Source organism: Arabidopsis thaliana, assembly GCF_000001735.4.
Source record: "Arabidopsis thaliana chromosome 1 sequence".
NCBI classification, from domain to species: domain Eukaryota; kingdom Viridiplantae; phylum Streptophyta; class Magnoliopsida; order Brassicales; family Brassicaceae; genus Arabidopsis; species Arabidopsis thaliana.
The window spans coordinates 13,457,946-13,474,718 of NC_003070.9; the positions used below are offsets into that span (position 1 = coordinate 13,457,946).

Below are 16,773 nucleotides of genomic sequence, written 5' to 3' on the forward strand. Positions count from 1 at the left end.
AATTTTAGCATCTTAATAATGCTCGAAACCTCCAACCGTCAACAAATACCGTTGGAACAATAACAGTGATATAATTAAGTGATAATTTAATTTAATGATGAAATAATACCTTCTTCAATAAGTGATTTAAGTGATAATTAAGTTGCAAGATAGAAGAGCCACGTGAGAACGAAAGCATCACGTGATCTCAGGCGCAATTTGCTGCAAGTGGGAAATTGGACTTTACGTTGGCGTCGCCTCGAAATTAAGACTCACGCGTGTGATTTTTTGTCCCAATTAATCTCTCTTTTCTTTTGCTTACACACCATTTTTAACCTAAAACATCAATAATAGTACAATTCACAAATCTTATATTTACGGACGGTTGCGGTGCTAACTTTTAAAATCAATAATAGACATTTCAAAAGTTTCGGACCATTCTAAACCATTCAAATCGATGAATTTTAAAAGTTCTTTTTTGTAAACATTTGCGATTATAGACAGTTAGCAAAAAAGAAAAAGAACAAAAAAAAGTCATTTAAACAACAAATAAATAAATATTATCAAATCATATATATATTAATGTTCATTCTCAAAATTTTAAATACTTTTTCCTACTAATATCAGTGTATCAATCCCAACTGAAGAAAGATAATAAATAAAAGTAGTATTGTAATAATATTGTCAATTTGGAAGATTTATGAATTAGTTTGTCATATTTCTATGAAATTTACAAATAGAGCTGTGCTTATAAAAAAGAGGCGGATGCCTCAAACCCCAAATTTTCTATTGAATATTAAGGCTCCAATTTCAGATATATAGGTAGTTCAATTGGTCAAAACTTTGTATATTTGAGTGTCTCGTTTTAAGTTTGAGTTCATAATGATTAATTCCCAATATTTGGTCATAATATGTTTTTTCCTTACGTTTAAGAAATAACATCGTTTCTTTTATAAATGTTCAGTTTTTTCTATATTATTATTTTTTATATCATTTATATAATGTATATTATTTATATTTCTGTATTCTTTATCAAATTTTGAAAATTAGACTATTTGTATTTAAATAAACAATTCTGTATTTTATTTATGATCCAGTAAACCATTAGTTTTCTTTTACTAAACAAACTAAAATTGTAAATCTCTAATTCTTTAGAACACTATAATAGATTTTCATATTTTTCTATTTATATTTTTTTCCAATGTAAAAATGTTTCTAAATAATTTTTTTAAAAATTAGGTACGGGCTCACATTTTCAAAGAAGCTTGACACGACTCTAATTATGATATATATATAATTTTATTATTAATTATATTTTATCATCATAATATAAGTTTTTATTATCAAGTATAACAACGGATGTACAACTGTTAAATGCATAAATATTATATTTATTAATCATTTTTGATTTAATAGTTATTGTATCCGGTAGTTAACTAGTCATAATTTTTTATTAATTTAAACCGCTAAATTAACTAGTCATTCAAAATGCTTATTAACATTTGAAACTGCAGCCACACACTTCTGCAAACTCCCACAATCGTAGCCAAATTGTGTTTATACCAATCAGGCCATTAATATTTTTATTTCTTACCCCTATAAGCTATCCCTAACTATTATTATGACACTACTACACCTTTCATAGAAGATATCCTGGATTGTGGGTTGTAATCTCTAACTATTATGGTAAAAGATATACCGCTGTAACCCATAAAAATACAATAAACAAAAAGTGGTCAATAGCAACATTTTAAAATTCCAACATGCAAACGGAATGGTATAATGATCAAAATGTGATAGGTATGAAAAAGAAAAAAAAAGTGAAGGGATGAAAATTCCTTCATAAAAAGGAAATATAAATATGATTGTTTATTAATATTTTTGTGTCAGTTTTCTTCTTTAAATACATGTTCAATATTAAAAAGTTAAGAATATTCTCATGATATTATAAGTATGCGTATATTAACTCAAAAACAATAAAAACAAAAAATCATTATTGTCTTCGAAAAAGAGTCGTTGACCTGATTCTTAGAGTAGAAAGTCATTTGTTAAATTGCTACATAGAATTAAGGAAACTTTTCTAATAAGAATTAAAAAAATTAATGAGTTGCTTTTCTTAAACTCTTGCTCGAATTTATCTTCATTCTTTGCCTTTATAATATCGAATCTCTTATCAAGTGCCATTAACTCAACCCGTAAAGTATCTCAGACAAAGTCTAGAGATCATTGGTGATTCAGGTGGTATTTGGGAGAAAACTGTATAAAATTGCCTGGTACAGTATTCGACTTGGGAAGATGTACGGTCTCATGGCAGAACCTCTTAGTTGTTCAAAAGAAAAAATGGGAAATTTAAGATCTTCTTGAAACACTACTCATATTTCAACTCTGCTCACATCTTTAAAGTGCATTTGTAGTTTGGTATTATTTTCTTGAATATAAGTAGCAGGAAGAAATTAAAAATGTTGATAAGATTAGTTGGAAAAGTTGGGGTGAAAGGAGAATTAGTGTTAATTGGACATGATTCTTGGACCGTGTTGGACGGGAGACCCCAACAGGCCAACACCAATATCAAGTTTGCTATTATTGTAGTATGATATAACCAGGGACTTATTACAGTATTAAGTGTTTCTCAAGTGATGGAGATACGATCATAAGTGGCGCCTATTCATTACTAAACGCAATTAGTGACTAATATTATTATATTAGTATAAGTTATCCTCTTTACTTTTTTTCCCCGGGTTTGGTGGTAAATTGGTGAAGAACAAAAACGCGTTTTTGTATTTAATTATAAGTCAAATGTGTTATACAACTTTTATCCATCAGTAATGAACTTTAAGAACTTTTTTTTTCACTGACCATGTGGCTCCTTATGTGGTTTAACAAATGTTTGTTTAATCATTTTGTGAAAAAACAAGTAATCATGAAAGAAAGCAAGTAATTGACTACTAGACGAATCTAAAGTAAAAGAGAGATAACAAATGCTTTTAGAAAAATGGATAAAGATTTGGATCAACGGAATTAACCAAAGTAATGCAAGGAAAATTATTCAATAAAGATATAACATTATTTAAAACACAATTGAAGACCATAGAGACTAATCCTTTTTCAAGACTCTTATCACATTAATTGGTTAATACTTTGCATTAGAAGTGATTGACAAACACTAACAATCCAATAATATTATAGTCAACTACTCATGAGTAATTATAACTTATTGGTTAAGATGTAATTACTCTTTATGTTTTGATTGAGGCAATTCATCCAAAAAGTTATATATAAAATATCTTCTAATCCTTGTGAGATTATTTATTGTGTGTAATTATTTCTACATAGAAACTATACTTTTACTTGGTCACTTCAAGTTTCACTGCAAAAAAAGTTTGTTATATCATTTATTTTATATCTCTTTAATTGATGCAAATCAATTTTACATCATTTAAAAAAATAATTCTGAAAGTGCTTATGCAAATAATTAACATCGAACTATTATCCACCGCTGCAAATTTATTTTGTTTTTTTTTCATCCGTCTAAACACTCGCCGAAAATGTGCTAAGAACTCGTCTATCGTCTAGGGAACGCATAAGAGCATCATTATTGGTAGTATCTTAGATTAGTCTTATCATAGTTCTTAGGAATATATATAAATTGATTTTAAAATTTTGATGTTAAGAATTTGGTTAAGAGATTTAAATTTTGGCAATTTATAATGGTAGGTTCTTAACTTGGAGTTCTTTAAAAAAAAATATTTTAAAATAAAATTAAATACTTTAATAATTATTGCAACTTATAAAATTTGAAACATACTTGACATAAAAGTTTAAACAAATATGACGTAAACATAAACAAAAATTATTAGTTAAACTATTCATTCCTGTCAAAAAATTTCCAAATATACTCGATCAAATTAAATTTCAATTGTTGATGCGCACGTCAATCACGAAGTCAAGTTCTAGTGTCCAACATATTTTCGAGTTGATATCCGAATTCTTTTAGTTATATTTATTATAATTATACAATGTTTTGCAAAATTAAACCAAATTTTAGTAAAATTAAACGATCTTTATTAAAATTGAACAATTTTTTAGTTTTTTTTTCTCAAAAACTGATCTGAAACTGATCTGAATCTGACACCATCCGAACCGAAACAGAACCGAATAGTCATATAATCCGCACGGATAATAAACTTCCTCATCCGAATTATCCGAATCCAAAATAACCCGAACCGAATCCGATATGAAATCTGAATGTCCACGCCTAGATTTCGTGTTGTGTGAAAGAGAGAAAAAGAAGAAACAAAAGAAAAATGAAACACCTAATCATAAAATGCCACATATCCGGTTCTTTGATTTTAGTTTGGCTTTTATATAAGAGTTATTCTTAACAATATAATCAATAAAAACATTATATTTCATATCTAATTAATCTAAGATACTACCAATAAAACGTTAATGCGTTTTAGAATATTGATTGTGTTCTTACCAAATTCTTTCTCAAACTCTGAAAGATAGCCAAAAAAAAAAGTACTATAATCTGGTACTATAATCTTAGTAGTTTTATTAGTTATTGTCTATGGATTAAGATGAAGAGACTTCACGATAAATTATTTTTTCATATATAGAATCAATGGGTAAATCATTTACATACAGTATACCGTGTATACGATGGAAAATACGGTAACCTATTAACTATTTTCCTTAATAATATTTACACAAAAGACAATCTTATACGTATAAGCTGATGTATTATGAATAATAAAAATTTATTTGAATAATAAATTTTTTTAATCTATTCTCTTGGGGAAAAACAAGAAAAATTCAATTTAATGGGTTTGCATTTATGAAATTCGAGTCGAGTTTGTAAGAATAAATTTGGTACGTTGAACCTTATACAAAACTGCATAGGTTTCTACGTAAGACAATGCATGACAGCACGAGACATTCAGTCGAGGAATATTATTATTATTTTTTGGTCAATCATCGAGGAATATTATTTAAACATTACAATATGGTATTATTTCCAATTGGCGTCAACGTTACTATAGAAACAAATTAGTATATTCGATATACCTCAAAGCTAACTTTCTACGAGTAGACTTGAAGAGAAGATCAAACTATTAGGTAAAATATTAAGTGAGTGTGGTGGTCACATGACAATTTGGTGTATAATGAAACAAGATTCCCCATTAATTAACATCCCACGTTGCCCTTTCCAAATCAATCATTTAGATGTATTTATTCTTATTCGTGTGCTCATGACTCGTCCTTACGGTAGAGCAAACGACATTATTTAATTTATGTTCGTTTTTCAAAACTCAGAATTTAAATTCATAAGTTGAGTTTAGATGGAAACTGATTTTTATCAATGTTCAAGAAAGCAGGATAGGCGGCTGTTTCGGCGTCATCTAATTGTTAAACGCCTGCGTACCATTTTGACTTTTTAAAAATTGGTTTTATTAGACGGTCTGATAGATTTGGCGGAATATGTGTACATTAAACAGATTAGACGGACATTAAGATAAGCGGATTTAAATATATCTTAATATATTTAAAATTGCATATGAAGACACCTATACTTTTAATTATTTTATTTTATCTTACTTTATAATATTAAATTTAAATTTATTTTCAAAAATTTGATAATTTTCAGATTTTTATAATGTGTTTTCAATATTTCATGTAGTAGTATATAAATATATACCGCTTAAAATCGGGTAGATTCCGACTAAGCATTCTACGCGCTAGGCAGAATGTCACCGTCCGCTTATCGTCTATCGCTTCCTTGGACACTGCTATTTATTAAACAAGTATATTAGCAAAAATATATAGGAATTCATAAAAAAAATTATTTTCTTCAACAATACATAAATATATAATATATACTTTCTAATAAAAGTCACATGTCATTTTTATAATATAATACTATATAAAATCCTCTAAGTAAAATGAAAGTAAAATGTCATTTTTACACATCATTACATACTCTTATCGGTATTTTGTGATCATGAATTCATGATATCTTTATTATACCCTCACTACCAGTCTACAGCCACCAATACCACCACCACAACCATCATCATCAATATTATCACTATATTTGGTGAGTGCATATTCCATGACAAAGATCTAGAATCTACTATCTAGGTTCTCTTATGTATATATTTTTGTCGAATCTTTCTTTTAAATAGTTTAATTAACGTCCTCCTTTAACAAAAGACATTTTTTTTACGTCCTTCAATCTCATAGTTTACATAATATTGGACTCTAGAATCCGATTTGGTATGTAACACATATTCCACAACGAGTTTGCTGTTCTTCGCTGATATACTATTACTAGTATAACAAACCATAAAATTTAGAAAATCCAAGTTTACAATTTTATGGATCATATGCAAAGTTTTATCTTATGTAGTTAATTCGTATATCATTTTAAGTGCACTTCTTAAATTGGTATTACAGTTTCATAATCATCCGTACATGAAACGACTCAAATACAGCGACATGCCTTTATGTTCACCTGCAGTCCACGTGGGATTATATGGACATATAGTTGACTTTCTTATTGACATTTAATTACATTGATTCTAATGTCTCCCGTATCAAATGATCTTTTGCGTCAATTCTAAATAAAAAAGATTTGTCTTCGCTAAATTCTTAATAAACAATTAATCTCTTCGTAATCTTACATATTCTTCCTTATTCGTGAGTTGGTTGGAGGCTTGGAGCTGTCACGCCATTAATTTGACTATCTTTTTGATATAATAAGGTTAAAATTTGAAACGATTCAACATTATATGGATTAAGTTATAAGATATCGAAAAGTGAGTTATATTTTCAAAATTTTATTTAATAAATTACTTCCGGTGAATTAAGTTATCGCATGAATGAAGTCAAATAGTTTCATCTTCATTTCATTATAAAAATTAAGTAACACTTATATTGTTTAATTAGAGATTGATGCATAGCTCTGGGCAAAATACCCAAATCCGAATAACCGAACCGAACCGAATTCGAATCCGAAATTTTAAAATACTTTTACGGATCCTAAACTTTTAAACCCGAAAACCCGAACTTGATCTAAACCTGAACCCGATCAAGTACCCGAACATATCCGAAATATGTATTCATAGAAATAATTTATTAGTAATAATCATATTTACAACCACCTAAGTGCCTAAAATATTTGGATTTTAAGATATTTTTGAATACTTTACCTACTTTTCGATAGATTTAGATATTTATGTATTTTCAAGTTATTTGAATATATTTTGATACAAAATTCTGAATTTTGGATACTTCGGATAAATTCGAATCCGAACCCGATCCGAACCCAAAGTCTTAAAATATCGAAAGAATTTTAGATTTCTAAATCCAAAAAACCCGAATCGGAAAAACCCAATCCAAATCCGATGCGAATACCCAAACGCCCAGGCCTAGACACATGCGGATGACAAATTATTTTCTAAAGTTTGTAGTTTAATTTTTTTTATAATTAAGTATAAAGTTTGCAAATTATGTTAATTTTTAAGATATTTATATTTATAGTTTTATATTTGTCATTAAGTAACAATTTACAGAGGGACAAATTTTGTGTTATACAACCTTAAATAAATTAGGCCAATTAGATATAATTTAATCTTGGTGATATTAAAAAATATTAATAAAATGAGGATTTAACCCGTATTAAAACTACGGCTGAATAATATTTTAATTCTTATTGATATGATTCAACCGCATCCCACAATATAACCCGTCGCATATTTATTTAATATATATATTCAAATATTTGGAATATTATAGTATTTTTATTTGTATATATCAATAATAATATTTGAAAAAAATTAATAACTATATCAGGTAAAATTAAACAGTTTAATTAAAAACCAAAATGAAATCGTATACAAACTTTTAAATTTGATGTTTGTTAAGTTAACCTTGGTGCTCATTCATATTTTAATTTATTTTGTTTTTCTTTATAATATGACTATGAATCTTTGCTTAAACATTTTAGCCGGTGTGGGACGTTGAATACACACTTTTTCTTGTAGCCGGAGAGGATTTAAAGAAAATTTCGAGAACAATATCAGATGATTCAAAGAAGAAAAAGAGAAAAAAAAAATTGGAGAAGAGCAAATGAAATTAGGGTTAGGGATTTGGGATCTCAATCGATTAGGATAGAGTTAATTGGGTTTGTTATGGGCCGCGACTATTGGATGTGGTTTCCCGGGCTTTAATTAGCCAATGTTTTTGAATATTGTCGCTTATTATTCGCTAATCAGATCAGTTTTGATTAAACCTACAAATAATCATATTTTGTTTTCAGTTTTGACATATATAGTATGAGCATAAGTACCATATATAATTAGCACAAATTTGAATATATATATATATATATATATATATATATATATATATATATATACTAATTGAATTGTTGGTTTAGAGATTTAAATTTATAGGTAAATTGGTTTTTCATTAAAATTCTTGGTTATATATATATATATATATATATATATATATATATATATAATGGTTAAGGATTTCAGAATTTAAAATTTAAGGATTTAGAGTTTTTTTTGTAAAAGTTTTAGAGTTTATGATTTAGTTTTTGGAGTTTTGTAAGGGTTAATAATTAAGACTTATAAGGTAGGGTTAAGTATTGAAAAAATAGATTTTCTTATAAGTATTTATAGTTTCTGATTTAGTTTGGTGAGGGTTAGGGTTAAAATTTAAAATTAGGGTTAAAATTTAAAATTAGGGTTAATTTTTGAAAATAACATTTAAATCTTCTTTTTAGAGTAGTAAATAGCGACTGTTTTTGTGACTATTGTTTCCAGTATGAAATATATTCGTTACTTTACGATTATATTAGCGAGTAGCGACTATCGTATTTGGTCACAAAATTGCACTGATATACGACCAAGTATATGTGGTCGCGATACAGTCATCTAATAGTGGCTAAGTAGTAGCAACTTTTGGCCGATGTTTTGTTGACAAATGTGGAGTCTCAAACCCAAGCACAATGCCGTATATGGCCTGTTTAATCTACAAGTCTCGGACCCCTAAATAGTAAAAACAATCACAATTAACAAAACATACTTAAAGTTTGGTAAGATATATTATGGGTACATAACAGATATTACCAAAGAAACTACCAATTCTGTCTACATATACACACTAATAGGGTTAAACCCATCTTGTGACAACATATTAGATGCTTTTTACTTTTCATTTACCTTTTCTCAGTAAAAGGAGTCCATATAGTGATTATCCTTTCTCCTCTTATACTCCAGCAAACTTCCATAAGTGCGGTCTGCGACCCCTACATATAGTGCCTCTGTATCGGGGCTGAACGAGATCCCGGCTATTTCTCCAAACAGATCAATCTCTTGGGACTGTAGAAACCCGGACTGCGTGTCGAAGATGTGAACAAAGTCTGCAGGCTCAGCCATTGCAAGAAACCGCCCTTCTGGTGTGAACTTCAGTCCTCTGATGGCTCCCATGTTTCCTTTCAGGACAGCGAATGATTCTGACGGGTTACGAATGTCCCAGAGACGGCATGCCGTGTCTTGGTTTCCCGTTGCTAAGATTAGACCATTCGGGTGCCAAGCAGATGCAAATGAGTAGTCTTTGTGGCCTCTGAGGCTTGAAATAACCTGCACCGTAATACCAAGTCCAGTTACAACATTTGAATGTGGATGAGAAAAAAAAAAGACAAAAAATGATGAGCTTCAAAGAAGTTCAGCAGCTCAACTCTAAGCTACAGGGCTATACTCTGTCCAGCCTAGGACTGAATGTAGCAGATTAGAGCTGTTGTGAGCTAATTAGAGAGCAGTTAGCGGAATAGGATACTTACTTTTCCAGAATGGGAATCAGAGATCAAGCATTCTGTACTGTCCCCGACTACAGCGAGTAGCTTCCCATCCGGGCTAACTGAGGTATTCTGCAAGAACATTAGAGTGTTTCTAGTTAGAGACATTTGGCGGCTAGAGACTTGAGATGTTGGTGGGTGTAGTGGAGAATAAATAGCCTGGAAACTCACATTGACAGACCAATCTAAAGCAAATTCACTGACACGTGTAAAGCTCTGAGCATCGAATACACGAATTTTACAGTCGTTATTTGCGGTTATAAGCCTAAGGGAGCCACTGCAATAAGAAGAGAAGAGAAGAAAATTTAGCTCGAGTTCAGGATGATAAGTAAAACCTCTATAAATTGCTAATAACTCTCTGGCCCTCTTTATATACTACTATACCTTGGGTCTCGGTATATATCAACTGTGTTTGTGATGGCATTATCTTCCGTTGATAATCTTGTGCAAAAAGCAACCCCAGGCTGATTTACACACTGGAGAAAGAGAAGAGCAATACAAGTTAAACGATATAGGTTTTAAGGTTTATATTATCTACTCGACGAAAGCAATGACTATTCGAAGAAAATGTGAACCTTGCAGAGAAGCTCCCCGTCGAACCCTCCTAAAAGGATCAGATTTTCTTTGACTGCCATGCTGCTAACTTGCACCCTAGAGAGTGGCTCAGAAAACAATCCAGGTAGTTTCTGAAAGAAAAATCAAACTAGGAACTAAGATCAATCTGGAAAACTATATATTTGTAATAGTTTTCATGTGTTCCAACGGCTCTCACCTGAGTGGGGGTAACTGATCTGGCGACATTAAGTACTTCTTTCCCTCTCTGGAGTAGAGATGACCAGTGCATGAGTGAATAATTTTGCATTAGATATACATCATGCTTAGATGTCGCCCATACCAAATTCCGAAGCTGTAAAAGGAAGAATATGAAAGTTCAATCACGCGCCATATACGCAGAAAACATGAAAACAAGATTTTCTTGTATATGAATATGAGGTAAGAACCAGACTTGATGTGAAATTGGCTTTCTGACTTTCTTTTTAATGGACTCAAGTTAGAGACTAAAATGAACAATGTTGTTTTACACAAAATGATTAAGTTGCATCTATAACTAGATTGAGTTAAACGCCATCCCATATATATGATATGCAATGCATGAAATGCGGGAACAGAGAAGTTAGTGAATGAATGAGTAAAGCACCCAAAACTACTCAAGTTTAACAAATTATATGCATGCATAGCCGTATAATGTGGTAAGAAACAAAAAATTCTATCTGGACACATGGTTACAACATTCTCCTATCATACCCATATCGTTATGCTGCTGGCTGCTCAGACAGTACTCCCAACTGCATCAGAGGTTGAAATTAGAGGAAAATATCCCTAAGTGCCACAAATTATTGAGTAATATGTTGATAAGCCATGTTCAAATTAGAATAAACACACCGCAGATCTGCAGAAGAGGATATATGCAAAGTACAGTGCAAAAACGATGTAGTATATGATTGTTCCAACCCTCACTTTATTCATACAACGTGCATAACAACTTTAAAGCCCGACTCTAGTTTCATACTTAAGTCTGTGATTTTGTTCGATATTGGCTGATAAAGTCACTTGATGCAGTCTGATATGATGAACTTAACATTTAAGAAACATTTTAGAAAAGCAAAATATAAATACAACTATACAAGCATCCGCCGAGACCTCTGCAGAAAAAGGATTACAGCGAATAGAAAACCCGAGCGCAGGCCTTCGATTTCTGAAAGCATAAAGTTAATAAATTCAAAAAGAAAATGGAAAGAGGATAGTATCACCATGGATGCTGGTAGTCATGAACTGTACTCAGAGAACAATTTAGTCAACCTGAAGCACTTTCTTAGACAAAAGCTACCTGCTCATATATTTGTTATACCTCATCGAAACCATTTTGAAATTCATAGATTTTTCAAATGAGATGCAATTTAACCTATGCTTTAATTATCTACCAACTAAACCAATATTGAACAAAATATTAACTTAATCCAATAATGATGCAAATGATCTGCCTATAAACTCTTAAATTTGAAGAAAGATTCATCTTTTACATAGTGGTTGGTAATGAATCAGCAGACACAAAATCTCTACCTGAAAATGCACAATAGTGGAAGTGACAAGCCTTGTATTGAATTGGAAGTCATAAAAGTTCTTTCCTTTCTCAACTACTTGCCCATGTTCCTGTCAATTGTAACAAAATAAACTTCATGTATCTATTCTCTAATGATCAAAAATCACAGATAGTATAGTCATTTTCTATGTACTGCACTAACCTTATCAAGCTTTTCTCGAGAGCTAGGCCTTAAGATATTAACAAAGTTATCATATTGTTTCAACCTAGTCTCACGAAACTCGTCTCTATTATACTTAAACCCTTCCCACTGAATCCCTTGTATGTCTTTACCATTCCTTGCCTCTTGAGCTGATGTATCAGTCTCCATCTTCTTCTGTCACATAAAACAGCTTAAAGATCATTCATTCTCTGCCACTGAAACATTCTCAAAGAAAATGCTTACCGTTTCACAATCATCCTCAAAATCAGAATCATCCTTTGTCTGTTCCATTGACCTAACTACAAGTATAAACACTAGTTCTATCATCCACATAAGCTTAAATCAAACTTGCCCTAACCATGAAAGCAAGATAAGAAGAGAAGTGAGAAGGAAGGAAGACTGTAGTTTTCTTACATCAGAAAGTGGATCGGTGATGATGAAAGATCTTCTTCAAATGATTCTCAGACAAGGTTTAGATATTGTCGAGAAAGATGAAGACTTCGGAAGCTGAGAGGGAGAGAACAATTGATTTTTGGTAAAGAATGGTTAAGAAGCAGAGTGGGACCTGGATGATCGTTGTCAAAAGTTTGATAAGAAATGAAAAAGGAAATAAATATGGGACCTTTTTTGCAAATGTATAAATAACCAACGCAACAAAAAAAAAAAGTACTTGGGCTTTTATTAGTTGAACGGACACAACAACATCTTTTTTTTTTTCTTATAATAAATTCCTTTTTTGTTTCAACTATAAGTACATTGAGTTTACAAACATGAAAGCCCAATAAAGCCCAGTCTTCAATATCGAAAAAAAAAAGAAAGATTCTCTTCTCTACACAAACGTGACAAGCTATTAGGCTATAACAATGCCACATGTTGGAATCTTTTTCATCGTCTTCTACCTGCTTGGACTCTGATTCTGGTGAACGAAATCAACGTCGAAAAAATATGATCATGATCGATGCTGGAAAAGGAACCGGACTTATGGCTGAAAAAATTATATTTGAACTTGAATTTAAATAAAGTCGAGGGTATTATTCCTAAAAACCAAAATGATTAAATCGAAGCAAAGGAAAACCGCTCTCAAGCCAGCCACCACCGCCATGAAAGCCGATCGATGCTGGAAAAGGAACCGGACCTTGTCCGGGCACAAAGCCGGAGTGAAAAACTGGACGGCGATTTGGACTTTGATCGAAAAAGTTTCTTTCTCTTTGAAAAGTTTTTTTAGAGTGAAAAACGATTCTTTTCCACTTTATCATGCAACTTTTAAAAAATACATGAATTATCCTAATGTTGATGTCTGTTTCACTTTCAATCAACCTTTTAAGCACCTTTAGTTCCAATGTCGTCAGGATTTAGGCGGCGCCTGCGCCTGCAACTGCGATTTTCCTTTGTCCATCCAGACACAACAACATCTTGTGTAAACATAATATGTAATTTCGAATTCGCAAATTTCCAAACATAATATATAGCGAATAAAATTTCAAAAATATTATATATTCTTATATAAAAATTTGAAGTAGTTAAGATCTATTTCAATCACAAGAAAATTTTACAAAATACTTAAGGTACTTAATATTGTTATGGATTCTTCTAGGGTTGAAATCATGGAGATACCTAATGTCTACAGCTATAGGTAGGGAAGTAATTCAATAAGAAACTAGTAGAGAGATTCATGGTTAGCGTAAACTTTACGTGAGAGATTGTAGAATCTATTAATTAAGAAGAATGTAAGTAATTTTTTTTAGCGGATTGATACAAGTGTCAAAAATACCAAACTCCATTTCGAATCACCAAAAGATAGATAATTTGAATTAAAAGAAAGAAAAAAAAAAAGAGCAAGGAAATGGAAAGTGAGCTGGTGCGTGAATCATGTTTATGAAGTGACAACAAGTGAATCAGAGAATCCTCCTCCTTGTTTATGTTGAATGTGAAAGATGTCCACGCAATAAATCCATAAAAAAAACACATAGCTAGTGAGTTAAGTGTTTTCATATTGAGAAGAGGTAAGAAAACTGATGAACCCAAACAAAAAAACTCTAGCAGCAACATCAACATATTTGATCTTGTCCTTGTCCAGTTTAACTTGGAGATCCGACAAAGTAAGTTTCACATTTCTGACCCATTCTTCGAGGACATGACAACTGTCGGGAACTGCTTTCTTCCTCTCCAAGGAAACTTCCTTGAGCTTTGACTTCAACCAGTCTAGCTTGAAGCCTAATTTCTTCAGTTCTGTCAATTGGTTTTGAGCATTGGTTAGTTCAGCCGCAGACAAGCTTTATGGAGACTTGCTTAGTGTCTTGATGAGGTAGAAGAAGAGAGTCAAGTACACTGACTCAAGATCCTCGTACTTTGGCAAGAAATCTACTTGAAAGTCTGGGTGCCGAGTGAAAATATAGGCCATTGACAGAACTCGCCAAAAGAGCTTTGATTAGGTTCAACCAGATTCACAAGAGGGAGGTAGTTGTTAGGTATAAATGGGAAACCGAACTTACTTGAGAAACAAGGATATGGACACCATTGTATTGTAATATATCACTCTCACTCGATTGTCCCTGATGAACAACTTTGACTATTTCAAGGTAGGCTTAAACTGTGTTTTAAATAGCACAAGGTGAGGTAAGGCGTTGAGGTGCTTGTTTGAGCCTCGAGTCTAGGCGCATGAGCCTTAGAGCCTTTGCCGTATGAGGTGCAACTTAAAAAACAATAGCTTAGTTGTATTCATTGATACATAAAGCCATTTTAGAACAATTTGTGAGTCTAAAAAAGAGATAACAAAGAAAATCCAAACAATAACTTAAACCAAAAGTCTGAAAAAGAAAATTCAAGAAAAACTTAAACCATAAGTGTGAAAAAAGAAAATCAAATCCAACAAAAGCTAAACCGTGAGCCTGAAACTCTGAAACATAAAAATGAAAACAAACAGAATCCAATCCGACAAAGATAAAACTTTGAGTCTGAAACTCTAAAACTCTTCCTCATCATCTTCCACACACAATTCATTATCCTTATCTTCTTTTTCGAAATCCTCTTCAATTTGATCATCCTCATCAATCAAAGCCATTGGAGTTGAAGACGTGCTCTAAGATGTTCTTGGAGTTGGAATGGAGCATGAGGCTGTATTCTTCCCTTTTCAGTTCTACTTGAAGACGATGCTAGTCCTCTTTTGCCTTTAGTACAATAGTTAGACTCATTAGCTTTTCAGATACTTGGCTTACCATTTCCCATGTCAAATCACTATCATCAAAAACCAGTTCTGTTAACTCACCAGAAGATTCCCCATCCATTCATCCTACCAACCACTCATTACAATCGTCAATATCTTGTAGCTTGATAGGATCAAGTGTGTCTTTCCTCTAGTAACGGCGTGCTAAAGTGCGATTATACTTAATAACACTACAAAAAATATCAACATTATTAGCATGAGAGAAGAGCTATTATATGTCATCAATAACGTTTTCATAAACGTTGTGTTATGCCCCTGTTATGGTAGACTTCCCATATACGATAGCGTTTTTTCGGCATGCTATGATAGAGCATTACACCATAGCATTAACAAAATGCTTTGTTAGAGCCCCTTTATAGCTTTTCTAAATTATGTAATAAGTCCTTTTTCATGCTCTGTTAGGTGCTTATATCATAGGACTACTAAAACGTTCTAATACTAGGATATGACCCGCGGTACACCGCAGGTTAATTTCTTTATAACTAAATTTAAAAGTTGTATTTATTTTGTTAATATAATTTGTTTTCTTTTTTCAAGATTATATAATTGTATTTTAATTGTTAATTCTAGTATTTCATCTGTTGTATACCGTATTGTATTAATATCGACTAAAACCCGTCTTACCATATAACTTTGTCTCGTATAATTGTTTAATTGTTTGTTTTCTTTTGTAAGATTGTATAATTGTATTTTGATTGTTAATTATACCAAAACAACCAGTAGTATACCATCTCTTATTAATATTTACCAAAACCCGTCATGCCATATAATCTCGTCTTATAGAATTAAAGATCATTTGTTTCTTTTTTTTTAAATAATTTTTTTATTTAAAAGACATATAATTTAAGTTAAATGGTTCACACAATCACATAATAGTTTGATTAAAATAAAAACGTTGTTTTTCATGAAACAAATTAATTATATTATTCGAAATAATTAATCTGGCTGGATATAATAAATATTTATATTATGTTTAAAAATAAATATTTATGTTAAACAATTACAATATATATTTAAAACATCCTAAAACAACCTGTTTTAAAAAATGTTATTAAAAACAATTCCAATTTTAAAAACATTATAACATAGCAATTCTAATATGAAATGTAAAATATTTTAGTCTGCTATGTTTTTTGGGATAAACGACATTCTACTAAAAACATGAGAATTAAAATGTTGCATAGGCCAATAGCTAAGTAGCCCAACACACTTCAAAGGAGAACCAATTTTGAATCAAAAAACCCCAACAGTAGGTAGAAGAAAAGATATGGCCCAAGGAGAGTAATCATGTACGGATTTCATGAAGCTGAGATGAAGAATCGATGAAACAGAGAAGAAAAGTCGATAATGGAGGTTGAAGGAGATCAAACTGAGGCATTACAGAAGCTCGATGGGAATTT

General features: G+C 31.3%; 1 protein-coding gene and 2 long non-coding RNA genes across 7 annotated transcripts; 1 reads left to right on the forward strand and 2 right to left on the reverse strand.

Annotated features, from left to right (window-relative positions):
- Positions 1–8,748: 8,748 nt before the first annotated feature.
- AT1G36070 (Transducin/WD40 repeat-like superfamily protein) lies at positions 8,749–12,991 on the reverse strand. Of its 5 annotated transcripts, none has more exons than NM_001198213.2 (10): positions 12,565–12,991; positions 12,394–12,449; positions 12,151–12,321; positions 11,969–12,058; positions 10,620–10,754; positions 10,423–10,533; positions 10,232–10,323; positions 10,019–10,124; positions 9,833–9,919; positions 8,749–9,632 (listed from the first exon to the last, which is right to left on the reverse strand). In NM_001198213.2, exons 2-10 carry the CDS (start codon positions 12,439–12,441, stop codon positions 9,219–9,221), a joined length of 1,254 nt encoding a protein of 417 aa, NP_001185142.1. In that variant the 5' UTR covers positions 12,442–12,449; positions 12,565–12,991; the 3' UTR covers positions 8,749–9,218. The 5 variants fall into 5 exon arrangements, with proteins under 5 accessions (NP_001185142.1, NP_564469.1, NP_001321611.1 ...); NM_103303.4 differs by having other exon boundaries at positions 8,779–9,632; positions 12,151–12,324; positions 12,565–12,954; NM_001333174.1 differs by having other exon boundaries at positions 9,002–9,632; positions 12,151–12,449.
- A 43-nt stretch (positions 12,992–13,034) lies between these two features.
- On the forward strand, positions 13,035–13,257 carry AT1G06947. The gene has a single exon (NR_139171.1). It is a non-coding gene; the product is annotated as an other RNA (long non-coding RNA).
- On the reverse strand, positions 13,102–13,322 carry AT1G06953. Its single transcript, NR_139172.1, has one exon. It is a non-coding gene; the product is annotated as an other RNA (long non-coding RNA).
- Between the last annotated feature and the right edge of the window lie 3,451 nt (positions 13,323–16,773).

Excerpts from the sequence above, each read along its gene's own strand:
- AT1G36070 (NM_103303.4), bottom strand. The coding sequence starts at position 12,441 with ATGGAACAGACAAAGGATGATTCTGATTTTGAGGATGATTGTGAAACG. Across the intron at positions 12,059-12,150 it reads CTCGAGAAAAGCTTGATAAG|GAACATGGGCAAGTAGTTGA; the intron begins GTTAGTGCAGTA and ends TACAATTGACAG. Across the intron at positions 10,125-10,231 it reads GATATATACCGAGACCCAAG|TGGCTCCCTTAGGCTTATAA; the intron begins GTATAGTAGTAT and ends TTCTTATTGCAG.